At 34.5% G+C, this 13,667-nt stretch overlaps 1 protein-coding gene across 2 annotated transcripts in view; it reads right to left on the minus strand.

Annotated features, from left to right (window-relative positions):
• jupb (junction plakoglobin b) overlaps positions 1 to 13,667 on the minus strand; it is a 76,351-nt gene that overhangs the window by 27,843 nt on the left and 34,841 nt on the right. For both annotated transcript variants that reach the window (XM_082186177.1, XM_082186178.1), the window contains 6 exons: positions 12,181 to 12,218; positions 10,142 to 10,303; positions 6,792 to 7,045; positions 3,576 to 3,814; positions 554 to 755; positions 298 to 442 (listed from right to left, as the gene is read on the minus strand). In XM_082186177.1, the coding sequence (XP_082042303.1) occupies positions 298 to 442; positions 554 to 755; positions 3,576 to 3,814; positions 6,792 to 7,045; positions 10,142 to 10,303; positions 12,181 to 12,193 (1,015 nt within the window). In that variant the 5' untranslated portion in view covers positions 12,194 to 12,218. The remainder of the gene's footprint in view (positions 1 to 297; positions 443 to 553; positions 756 to 3,575; positions 3,815 to 6,791; positions 7,046 to 10,141; positions 10,304 to 12,180; positions 12,219 to 13,667) is intronic.

Below are 13,667 nucleotides of genomic sequence, written 5' to 3' on the forward strand. Positions count from 1 at the left end.
CCCAGCAATCTCATGAATATGTCTTTTAATAACCATGAATGAAAGGAAAAGTCATGGAAATTCATTAATCAAGAAGTGGGGGAAAAAAGATGCAAAAAGCCCCAAACACAAAAAAAATGAGATGGAGATTGCGATATTATAGGGAAATTATACAAAATGCCCAAGAGAACTGTCCTCGGGAATGAAAGAAAAGAGATAATAATATCCCTCTAGGGTCTAGGAATAAAAAAACGTACAAAAGTGAAACAAAGAGCAAAAGATAGTTAAAACGAGAACATAACACACACATACACTCACCAGAGTCAACGATAGCCGGCTTGTTGCTCGGACAGACAGAAAGCACCTTCAGGACTCTGCTGGTGGTCCATAAGAGCTTTTCATAGTTGTGGTTTCTCATAATGAACACCAAACTTTCTGGCCCACCGTTTGCCAGGATGATCAACTGTGAAGAGAGAACAACAACATGGATTATGACACACACACTCTACAAACTCAATTCCTAAGGAAATGCATTCTCAGTGTTGCCACAGGGGGCGCTGTAATGGACACACACCTTGCTCTCCTGATTGCCGTAAGAAAGCAGCTGCAGGCAGTCTGTGGTGATGGCCAGGAACTTTGGGTTGGACTTTTTCAGAAGGGGGACCATCCTTTGCAGTCCATCGGCCAAACGCACCGCCATCTTTGCTCCCTCCTGGTGCAGCAACAGGTTGTGTAACGTGGTAATGGCATAGAACAGCACTGACTCCATAGGGGAACTGAAGAACGAATAAAATATTTACAACACATAGGTCAAATATTGTAATGTCCAGAATCACCAAATATGATGTGAGGGACACTCTGCCTAAAATATAAAAGCAGCTGCAGATTTTAATGTATACGGACATACTTACATTTTGTGTAATAGCAAATGTGAAATTAAAAGGTTTAAAAAGATGTAAACTTTTGACATAAAATTATTATTCACTGCACAAAAACCTCTTGCTAAATTATTATCTGAAAAATATTTACTATTATTTAAGCTAATTGTTTATATTTTCTCTAGCCAATGTTGGAAGAAAGGAGATACAAATTATTAAAATAATAGTATTACTAATAATAATAATTTATTTATTCAAAATAAATTAAATAAAATAAAGTATCCTTAAAATGTAAATATTGAAATATTTATTGAAATATTACTAAATAAAATATTATTATTGATATTCTAATATAATATAATACAATACGATAAAATATTTACTAAACTATTTTCATACTTGCTTTTTTTGTTATTGTTCAATTTTGTGCTGTCAAATCGATTAATCGTGATTAATCACATCTAACATAAGAGTTTGTAAATGTGTGTGTGTCTTTATATATACACACATAAATACACTTATCCACATAATTTTCCATGGACCCCCAGCTTGAAAATCCTTAACATACAATTGAGATACTATACACACACACACACACACACACACACATATACACACATATATATATATAAAAAATACAAAGTATTATATTACTTATTGTTTACATTTATTTTTGCACAAAATTAGACTGTTCTCAATTATGTTTCTCTAACATCTACCTCGTCTACCAGAAAAAAAACCAGACAGTCTGGTTGCCTATGTCGGGATTCTCAACTAAAAAACACACATTGTTTTCAGCTACAGAATCACAGAGTTTACCGTTTTCAGAGAAATCAACCCACAAATGGCTTACTTATAGTTGTCTCTGCATATTAAACTGAAAGAGAAAAGAGTGCTTTCACATCAGAAAAATTACACACCTCACATTTACAGATCTGGGCTTCTATTACAGTGGTTACACGCTGAAATTTTCACCATGGCATCCTTGATCATGACATTTCAATACAGGCTGGCTGCACCAAGGAGACTCTACGGGTAACTTAATAAGCTGATACTGTGTCAAAGTTACAGCAGCCCTGGTTGTGTGGTCATAAAGATTCTGCTCTGCTCTATTATCTCAGCATCTGCTATAAATGGGCTTTCTGACAGAGCAAATTTGCCATCACAGTCCAAATATATCTCTAAAATACAGCTCTGCTATGGCCCCTATTACAGTAGTGGACGTTTTCATATATAGAGATAGAACTGGACACATTGTCCTGCTTTAGCATTGCTTAGTCACAGCGTTCATCAGAATGCACCGCAGGTTAGCTCTAAGCCTTATTCACAAAATATAAAGGAGATAAAATGAGCACAAATTAATGTGCACCACAATGGGAGGAGAGCTAAACATGCACACCAAGTCTAACACGACTGGGAAAGAAAATGTCAGGTTGACCAGACCCAGAATGGAAGGATTATGGCTTCCCTCCTGAAAAGACCAGTTTAAACTAGCATGAATTGCTATGCTAGTCCAGGCTAGATACCACTGATTTGGTGATGACTGAGCACAGTCCGTCTAAGGTTCTCTTAGGAACTGTGAGTGTCCATCAAACGTTTGCCACTATTCAACCAAAACATTTGTCTGGCCATGAACAGTCAAGGGACTAATTAAAACACAAACGCATCAGACCGTCTAAGCGTCTGTCATTCACTATTTCTCTTAAGTGAACACAGAGTATCTGCATTTTTCCAAGACATTTTTTTGATGTTTATTAGCCTTTGGTGATATTTAATATTCTGAGCTGGCTTTGTTTCATAATTTGACATCTTTTTGCATAAAACCATAGTTTGTGTCGGCACCAATGGCCTCGTGGTCAGTGCGCCGACATGTAGCGCCTTTGCGCTCGGGCGGCCCGAGTTCGAGTCCCGGCTTGTGGACCTTTCCCGATCCCATCCCCTGTCTCTCTCCCACCTCGTTTCCTGTCATCTCTCTACTGTCCTGTCACAATAAAAGGAAAATCACCAAAAAAAAAAAAACATACTTTGTATGTAATGATACTGTTAAAATAGTCAAAATCCCTTTAAGGCGAGTTATTTCACTCGGCGGCCATCTTTGAAACGCCTCTCGAGCAGCTATTTCAGTCATGCAAATGCAGCTCCGTTCTCTTTGAATGGGGAAACATCAAATTCTCCAAAGCTGTTCACCAAGATTCTGATTTAATTTCATATTTTGAAGTCACCAATGAAATCTGACAACAACGGTCTCATTAATTTTGTTTCTAAACGCTCAAATCATCTGCATATGCAGTCATAAGCGCACGTCTCAGAACAATGACTGTTTCTAGAAATCTTATGTAGCCACGCCCCTTTTCAGCGCTGCGCTCATTGTGTTCTGTCTTCCGGTTTGTATTTCCACAGCATGAAGGTAAGAACTTACGGATTTATGAATGAACCAGTCCTTTTAAAATCTTCCCGGTCTACTGACATACTGTAAGTTATGACATCCGCTTATAACATTACAATGCTCATGATAACTTTCCTTAACTCTACATTCACCGATGCCATAGAAATATGTTCTTCTCGTATTCCTCCAGCGTTCGACTCTACAATTACCTAACTGTTTTTCCTCACCTGCCAAGTTCTGCTAAACAAGTTAAAAAAACATTTCACACATCCTGGTTCATATGGAAACATGTCACATTACAGAAGTAAAATGCTTTTTGTGCATACACTCACCTGAGCATGCGCACAAGTGCGGGGATGCCACCCGATTTGAAGATAGCTAGCAGGCCCTCGCGCTGGTGGGACAGGCTGTGCAGGACGCTGGCAGCGCAGCGAGCCGTCTCCAGATCTCCAGTGTTCTGCATTGCCCTCACCACAGCCGACACCATCTGAGGAGACTGCATGAGCACACGGCGGGACGCCTCCTTACGCGTCAGCTGGTTCACAATGAGGGCTGCCTTGTTTACCACCACCTGCCATCGTAAAAGAAAAAAGTTTCAAAAACGTTTTTTTGGGGGGTTCCACAAAGAACCTTTCAGGGAACAGTTCTTAAAATAACCATTGTTTTAGTGTGAAGGATATTTTCAAAATCTAAAGAACCTTTTTCCACTATAATGATCCTTTTGTGGAAAGGAAATGTTTCATGGATGTTAAAGGTTCTTCATGGAACGATAGATGCCAATAAAAAACCTTTATTATTCACCAGCATTGGACCCAGTGGAACGTAAGCTTTGTAAAACAGTCATAACTTAATATTTTTCAACTAAAACCATATTGTAACTGATCGGTAACTCCTCATTAATGAGTGAATTAATTATTATTATTATTTTTTAATGTTAAGGCCCTTTCACACTGAACGCGACGCGATAAATCGAGGCGAATCGTTGACGAATGGAGCTTTCACACCGAACGCAAAACGACAAATGGGCTTTCGGTTAATTCACCCTTGCGCGATAAAGTGGTGCTGACCGACAATGCCTTTCTCATTACAGGTAATGCATTTGGAAGTTTTTTCTGTTCACGATCATTTGCTGCACAACTGAATTAAATTAAGTTTGGTACTACACCAGAAACACAAAATATCTATAATGCTTACAAGAATATATCATAAAATGTAATGAGAGCTACAATTAGCATCAAGCTGCACTTCACAATTAATGTATTATTCATATTTTTGCTCAAAACTCACTTTGAACCATAATTAAGGGCTTACAATAACTTCTGATTGTGATCTGAAGTGCATTTTGATTATATAATAGGCAGACATGCATTATTTGAAGTGTTATAATGGACTGAACGCTACCTGCTTGTATTTCTCAATTTCAAACATTTGTTTATTGTTATAAAAATACCCCGAGCCGCATGAGAAACACATACAGAACATATATCGTTGTAATCATTATGTCTATTTGGCTTCATGTTTCATCTGTAGAAACGTTTCTCTCAATTCTTTATGTGCGAAAGGGCACGAGTTCTGAATATGATTGACAGATCTAGAGCAAATGTGCTCTCTTACTCATAACATTCGTGCGCCGTGGAGGAAAACGGACAGTGCTCTTCAGATCGCATAATTCAGTGGAAAATTTATATTTTCTGTATACAGAAATACTTAAGTAAACATGAGAATAAATCTATTCTCAGACAACAGTGATAACAAGAATTCAACATCCATTCTCTTCTCTCTTCCAGAATACTTTTCTTCTATGTTTACAAAGGTTTTCAAAACAGCGTCACCACTCTCACACTTTTGTGCAACAGCAGCGGCTCGGGTAAGCTCAAATCTAATTGGACAGCTCGTTTCATCAAAAAAAAAAAAAAAATCGACAGTGGTCGAAAAAATTAATCTCGCCTTGTCGCGCCGCGATTGGTCGCGCCACAATTGGTTACGCTGCAATTGACCGCGCCTGTTGTGAAAACCTCCATAGGGATCTATTGTTTTAATTCAAGAGCGCTATCGCAACGGACATTCATGCCGAATTATTGCGTTCAGTGTGAAAGGCCCTTTACCATGTTTTTAAAATGCTATTACTACATTTCCCACTTTCTTATTAATTGAAAATTTGAGAAATTCTTTGCAAGAAATGTTTGTATTTTGACAGCCACACATTTCATTTTCGTACTAAAAACGATGGATTTTTTAAAGAAATTTTAATGCCACTTCTGGGTCAAAATGGACCCGAAAGCATTAAGTAACTTTATGTAAGCTGAAATGTAACTGCGGGGTTAAGAGTGTAGCAAGTCTAGCAGAAGTCATCTAGCATAGTGTAGTGTAATATAGTATGGTCGCATATCTGTCAGTCCAATCATACTGTTCCCATGATCGCCACCAGAGGGCGCTCCTTCTGTCTCCTGTGCTAATCTCATCATGAACTCCATTTCCCAGAATTCATTACGTGTGATTTCATTCACCTGTGTTTCATTATCTGGTTAGCTCTGCCTAAAAAAGCCCTGTGTTTTCACTCATTCGCTGCGAAGTCTTGTATTTGTGTTACTCTGCAATTTTGAGTGATATCCTGGTTTCCTGTGTCTTGGTTTTTGATTCTCTACCCATTGTTCTGGATTACCCTGTTTGCTTGTGTTTCTTGGATCTTGTTTTATGTTTGGATTGTTTGCCCGTCTTTGACCCTTTGCTTATTATATGGATGAATATTTCTGGATTGTCCCAATAAAACTGCATTTGGATCTTCAACCCAAGTTTCGGAGCAGTTCGTAACACATATGCATTTTGCTTAAAGAACAATATTTTACGATTGGTGACTCAAGTCAGTATTAAAATTTCTTCAATGTAAAAAAAAAAAAAAAAGCTCTTAAAAAAGTATGTATTAATACACAATAACAAACAAACATGCAAAAATATGCTAAATTATACACATGGCATGAATAGAAAAATTAACAAATATGGTTTCTAATTGTTTTTAGAATTTCAATGGTTGCATGCTCTTGTCAGCCAATAATTTAAGTTGGAAAACAGATAATATCCTAAAGTTGTTTTCCACAATATATATCGTAACACTTTTTTTCTCTCTTCTGTTTCACTTTATTCCTCCTTTCTCCTTCCACAGTTCTGGCCCGTCCTGTGAGATTATTTCCAATCTTGCATCTTTTCATTACCCTTTTCTTTCTGCATCTCATATCACCATGTGCACAGCCGGGTTTATGCTCTGAGAATAACAGCTACTAAGTCAAAACTTTTTGTAATTCCACTCTAGATCATTTTGAAGATATCAGTTGATGATGGATATCAACAGAACAAAAGCTACTGTACACCCTTTTGCAGAACTGTACTGTTTTATCTCTGTTTTATTGAAAAAGTCTTCAGCACAAAGTTTTGTTTTTCATAATTAATTGACGGCATTTTTAAACAGGTTTTTACTAGATTCCCAGCCTCAAACACACGTTTATTTAAAAGGGTTTCGTGTGATGATTGTCTCTGAACGTTTTCCATCATACCTGGTCGTCATCGGCCAGCAGTTTGGTGAGCTCTGGTACAGCACGTGTGGCCAGCTCAGCATCGTCCTGATAGTTGATGAGATGTACGATGGCTGTTTTCAGCAGCTGCGAGGGCTCGGCCAGTCTCTGGACATTGGTGGGCTGGTCTGGATCGTTCTGTGTGGTGAGCACCGTCTCTCCCTCCACTAGCGTCTCGGGGAACATGGCTGCACGCACTCTCTGGGCTCGAGTTAGACTGTATTGAGCCTCAGCGTCTGAGAGAGAAATAAAAGAGTCATATTGAATTATTTTAACACTGTTAAGAGGTGATCTTATGAATAATAATAATAATAATAATAATAATAAGCACACTTAATTTTTGAAATAGTGTGCAATTATTATTGCTATTACTTATTTATTTATTTAATGTTATTATTGTTAAAAAATAACCATAATAAATAACAATAATAATAATAATAATAATAAGCGCACTTATTTTTTATATGTATTATTAAATGTGTTATAATAAAATTGTGCTATTATTACTATGGTTTATTTATTTAATGATTATTATTGTTGTTGTTATTCATTTATATATAAATAAATAATAGTAATAATAATAATAATAATTAATAATAATGATTGTTATTGTTGTTATTAAATCATATTACTAATAATAATACTAATAATATATTATGGGTATTATTATTAAATAATATAAATAAATACATAGATGATGATGATGAGGATGAAAAAACACAAATAATAAGCACACTTAATTTTTGAACGTATTTTTAAATGTAGGTTTGCAATTTTTTATGTTACTATTATTTATACATTTTATAATAACAAATATTATTAATTGTATTATTACTAAAAATCAACCATGATAAATAATAGTAATAATAATAATAATAATAATAATAATAGTAATAATACAAATAATACTAATAGTAATAACATTAAGCACACTTAATTATTTAATGTATATTACATGTGATACTAAAAGTGTGCTATTATTATTACTATTACTTAAGAATGATTATTATTGTTGTTATTGTTATTAAATAATATAAAATAATAATAATATGGGTATTATTATTAAATAATTAAAAAATAGATGATAATATTAATAATAGCATAATTTACATTTAATAATAGATTACAAATTAAGTGTGCTATTTTTTATGATAAAAAGAAACATATTTTTGCTTCACACAATAATACAATATTATTAAAAATAATAATAATAATTATTATTATTACTACATTGATTAGTTCTTCCACCAATTACTATAATTAATTATATTGTGCACAATATATATTAGATTATGCAGACTTGGCGCATTAAAAGGGTCATGAACTGCATTGTTTTATTGTTTCATAATGTTTTCTGGGGTGCACTTATAATGTTAGTACAATTTTTATTCCAAAAATGGTTATAATTTAGAAATAAAAGGCATTTTCCTAGCCTGATTTTATCCCTCTGATTTGAACACTGTTTGAAGGGGCATGTCTGTGTGAGACTTCAATGTAAACGCCCACTCCTGTGATTGGCTAACACTACATGTGGAACTCTCTCGAAAACTTTTAGCATGCTTTTACTAGGCTATTACTGCTCTCAATGTTAACTACTCGTGAAAAGTGATAATGCAATTAGATCTATGGCATTATATTAAGATCGTGGCAAGGTTGCAGTGATGAGCATGTAGCCAACCACAGACATGTATGCTGCGATCTCGTCATTGCAACTCGATTTCTGCACACTAACGAATGTTTTCATCATAACTAACAGTGCAAACACAATGTAAATAAGAGATTCGTTGATTATTACGAGAGTTTTAGCGCGAGTCCAGAACTCAGTCAGTGATAAACAGACACGCGCTGTTTGATTGACAGCTAGAGATATTATAAACGGAGCGTACTTTGAACGCTTTCTATATATAATACAATCAGTTTAAATAACAGATTATTTACACCCTACTAAGAGAAACAATGTGAAGTTGACCGTTTAGTCACTGGTTAGATTTACTGACAGGACAAAGAACATCTGACTGTAGCTACATGAATCATTACATCAGAAATCACTGGTCTCAGATCAGACATTAGAATTAAAACGGTTGTTTACATATAGTGTAATCATATCGTAAAAGCCAGCGCCGAGTTTGCGAACTGATTTACCAAAGAATCCAGTGAAATGTACCGAATACGAATAAATAATGTTCAACTGAGACATACACATTGTTGAAAATAAAACAACCACATTCCCAGCATTAGGATCCTTTGGAAGGTAATGTTATTTTTAGTCCAGTGAGTGACCCTGTGCTCTTCTCTCTTCCTCATCTAACTAACGCCAGTGGGCGGAGCCTAAGCTGATCTTTCACTACCGTATTACGTCATAAAGAGGCATATTCCCAGAATGAGTCGTTCGCTGGGCCTGCTAACATTAAAAGCTGATTTTGGACTAACAAGAACGTTTTCAGTTCTGAAACTTTCAGGATATTCTTAATATGTCAAAACTTCAAGGAAATTTGATTTCTCAGTTCATGACCCCTTTAATATAGAATCATTGTGCAGTTACAGGTGTCTGCATATCAGCCATTTTATCCGCAAATAAGACCTAGATTGTGGCTCATTCAATCAGATCTCAGAGTCAGTTTTATAAAATATTTTAAAATCCATCACATCATGCTGTGGAGACGTGGTTCAGGGCAAATAACAGAATAGATTGACACCAGAAAACCAGAGGAGGGAATAATGGGAGTGCGTCTGTGACAGTCGGAATGAAGTGCAATCCGTGCTGGAAGCCTTGCGAGCGTCAGAAAGGGCTCTTCGGAGGTTCTGTTGTGATAGCAATAATGTTCTAACCATAAAAAGTGAACCTACTGAACTGAGTGTTCGGATGAGTTTCTAAATGTCACTGGCTCTGGGCGAACAATAAATTTGCAGCTTTCTTCTAAAACTGCGCAAGCACATATGCTGCCATGGTGAGGAATCTATTTTAAAATCCCCAGATACTTCGGACTGACGACATGCACCACGACGACAAAGAATAATGAGAAAACCACAGGTACGTTTAACACGAATATTGAATAGATAAAGCAACAGGATTATCAGAGCCGTGGCACAGCAGTGAATGCATATCCTCATGTAGGCGATGTACTTTTTACTGCATATGTCTTAAGAAAGCGAAAAGTAAACAAAAAACAATGCTTTCCAAATGTTGTACAAGGCCAGTGAAACCACACAGCCCTTGCGGGAGGGTTCAACGCCACTGACTCTAATGTGAATTTTTTTGGAGGCCCTCAGGTAGCATAATTTATCAAAATGTTCGGAGAGGCATAGGAAGACCTTTAGAGAGAACACATTACCCGTGGCGTTCTCCACAGCGCTGGCACTGACGCTATACTTCTTACAGCACTCAGATTCCTCCTCATCACGAATCGTGGTCGCCCCGGACTGTATCCCCGAGTCAGAGGCGTAAAACGTCTGCTGCCACTCTTCCACTTTCACAGCTCCTTCTGCCTCACTCACTGCGCAAGATGAGCACCAACATCACGATTTATATATACATTTTTATAAATTGTAAAATTGATTGAATTTTAAATATTAAAGGTATAGCGGAGGATCTTTCCAAATTTTAGATAAGACCCGCCCTCTCCACTTTTTGAAAAGTTTGATTGATTCACCAGAATGATTGACAATTAGGAGGACCAATAGTTTAGACTACCCACCAGGAAGTAAAACATCCTCCGCTATACCTTTAATATATAATCTCCAAATTAGAAGCATAACATTTATAAAAAATAATATTTAAATTGCATTTATATTATATTTAATTATATAAAAATCCCCCCCAAAATTGGGATGTTAGCATATATATATATATATATATATATATATATATACACACACACACACACACACACACACACACACTACCGTTCAAAAGTTTGGGGTCAGTAAGATTTTTAATGGTTTTAAAAGAAGTATCTTCTGCTCACCAAGGCTGCATTTATTTGATAAAAAACAATAAAAAAAAACAGTAATATTGTGAAATATTATTCCAATTTAAATCAGCGGTTTTCTATGTGAATATACAGTAAAGTGTAATTTATTCCTGTGATCAAAGCTGAATTTTCAGCATCATTACTCCAGTCTTCAGTGTCACATGATCCTTCAGAAATCATTCTAATATGATGATTTGATGCTCAAGAAACATTTATGATTATTATCAATGTTGAAAATAGTTATTTACATTTTTATTTCATGATGCTATGATGAATAGAAAGTTCAAAAGAACAACATTTATCTGAAATCTAAAGCTTTTGTAACGTTAAACACTACCGTTCAAAAGTTTGGGGTCAGTAAGAATTTTAATTTTATTTTTGGGGGAAATAAATAAAATAAATCAATACTTTAAACGGATCAAAAGTTACAGTAAAGACATTTATAATGTTAGAAAATATTCTATTTTAAATAAATGCTGTTCATTTGAACTTTCTATTCATTAATTTAAAAAAAAAATTGTACACTGTTTTCAACATTGATAATAATAATGAATGTTTCTTGAGCATCAAATCATCATATTAGAATGATTTCTGAAGGATCATGTGACACTGAAGACTGGAGTAATGATGCTGAAAATTCAGTTTGATCACAGGAATAAATACAGTTTAAAATATATTAAAATAGAAAACAGTCATTTTAAATTTTCATAATATTTCACAATATTACTGGGGTTTTTTTTTTTTTTTTTTTTTTTATCAAATAAATGCAGCCTTGGTGAGCAGAAGGTACTTCTTTTAAAAACATTAAAAAATCTTACTGACCCCAAACTTTTGAACGGTAGTGTATATATATATAATGCTTGTATTTATGATATTATATATTAAAGTTTAATGTGTGTGTGTGTGTGTGTGTGTGTGTGTGTGTGTGTGTGTGTGTGTGTGTGTGTGTGTGTGTGTGTGTGTGTGTGTGTGTGTGTGTGTGTGTGTGTGTGTGTGTGTGTGTGTGTGTGTGTGTGTGTGTGTGTGTGTGTGTGTGTGTGTGTGTGTGTGTGTGTGTATATATATATATATATTTTTTTTTTATATTTATTTAATTTTTTTAATACCTTAATACTTTTTAATTAATTTTTTAATACTTTTAAAAGTCACCAATAAGAAAATCAGTTTTTCGTGCTTTCCTTGAAGCACAAGAAACTTGATCACTAGAAAAGCAGCTCAAGTGTTGCTGTCAATAAAGAATCATAATATGACATTGAGATTTATGTAAAATTATACTGTTAATAAAATGTATTAATTTGTATTACAGAACCATTTTAACAGGCTTAGACTTTCGGACCCCATTTTACCTACATGGTACTTTAACAAATTAAACGTAGCAATTCTTAAATGATTTAACTTACTTTGCAGTGACATCACCACTGTCCAGCCTTAATTCAACCTGTGATGAAACATGAAGCAAAGTTTTAGACTGCATAGGGAACAAGAGAGATGCAGTATGAATGCAGTGATCTGCAATGTGAAGTGACAGCATGCACCAGTTTAGAGGGAAAAGCACCACTGGGACTTAAAAATAGTGAGCAGACAATGCTATTTATAAAACTACTGCATAGAACGATCGCACAAATCATAGTAGCTTCCCCAAAGTGGAATTTCAATGCTTCATTTGTAGTTCACAGCCACAGCAGAGCAGCTCGATGGGAGAAAGAATTTCATATTCACAAGGACTGAAGAGTCTCAAGAGTCTTTTTCAGTGCTGGTTTTTGTCATTAATGTCCCGACATTGCTTCATTCATGACCATAAATAACCCAGACTATGAGCAGGGATATGGCTGGAGGTAAGGGCCAATCAAGAAGCATGATGTTAAATACAAATATTTAAATAAAATGAATTAATATGAAAACAAAATATTTTATTTATTTATTATATTTATTATTAAAACGTCTCATTTTTAACACTAAAAATACCTGTGATAATTGTGATTAAAAATGTATAACAATTATTGAATGTATTCATAATTCTTTTATTAAAATAAAAATATTAAAATAAAAATAAAATACTTTATGTATTTATAATTAAAGGATATCATTTTTACATTAATAACACTGAAAACAACAGTGATAATAGTGATTAAAAAGGCATAACAATTATTAATCAATTAATTAATTTTATTCCTAAAAATAATAAAAATATTAAATTAATTTATTAAAATAAAATATTTATTATTTATAATTATTGAAAATTAAAGTGTATAGTTTTTACATTAATAACACTAAAAATTATTGAATAATAGTGATTTAAAAATGATTATAACTGAACAAAATTTATTGTCATGCATAGAAGTTACTTTCTATAGAGCCCCACATAAAATACCACTAAAAAGAATGCAAACTCTTTGCAGCAGTTACAATTCATTGACTTTTTCTTGACCTTTATACAATATTGTGAAAGAAAGAAAACTTAGATATCTTATTGTCAATATCTCCTAATGCACAAAAACAACTAAAAGCAGATGCTCTCTCGTGTTAGTGATGCAGAAACAAAGACAGAGCTGAATTTTAATTTAAGAATATAAAAACACTTGCAAGAGCATTTCATCACGGAACTAGAAAAGACACAATTTCTTTTGTAAAGCAGTGACTAATCCATTTTATCTCTTTGAATTACTTCCTTATGGTACCACATCTTACAAGATCTTATTTTTCCGTTTTTTTTTTTTTGCTCCTTCTATTTCAATTTAAATGGAATCCAGCTTAAAAAGGAATCTCTGTTTAGTATTCTCTGCTATTCCTCGCTCTTGCCCTTTTCCTGTCTTCAGCTTCTCTTTATAAAACGTTCAAATATGAATAGTATGCCTCTGTCCCTCAGTTTCATAAGGCATATGGAGAT

The sequence above is a fragment of the Leuciscus leuciscus genome (genome assembly GCF_965113295.1).
Source record: "Leuciscus leuciscus genome assembly, chromosome: 12".
Lineage (NCBI taxonomy): Eukaryota > Metazoa > Chordata > Actinopteri > Cypriniformes > Leuciscidae > Leuciscus > Leuciscus leuciscus.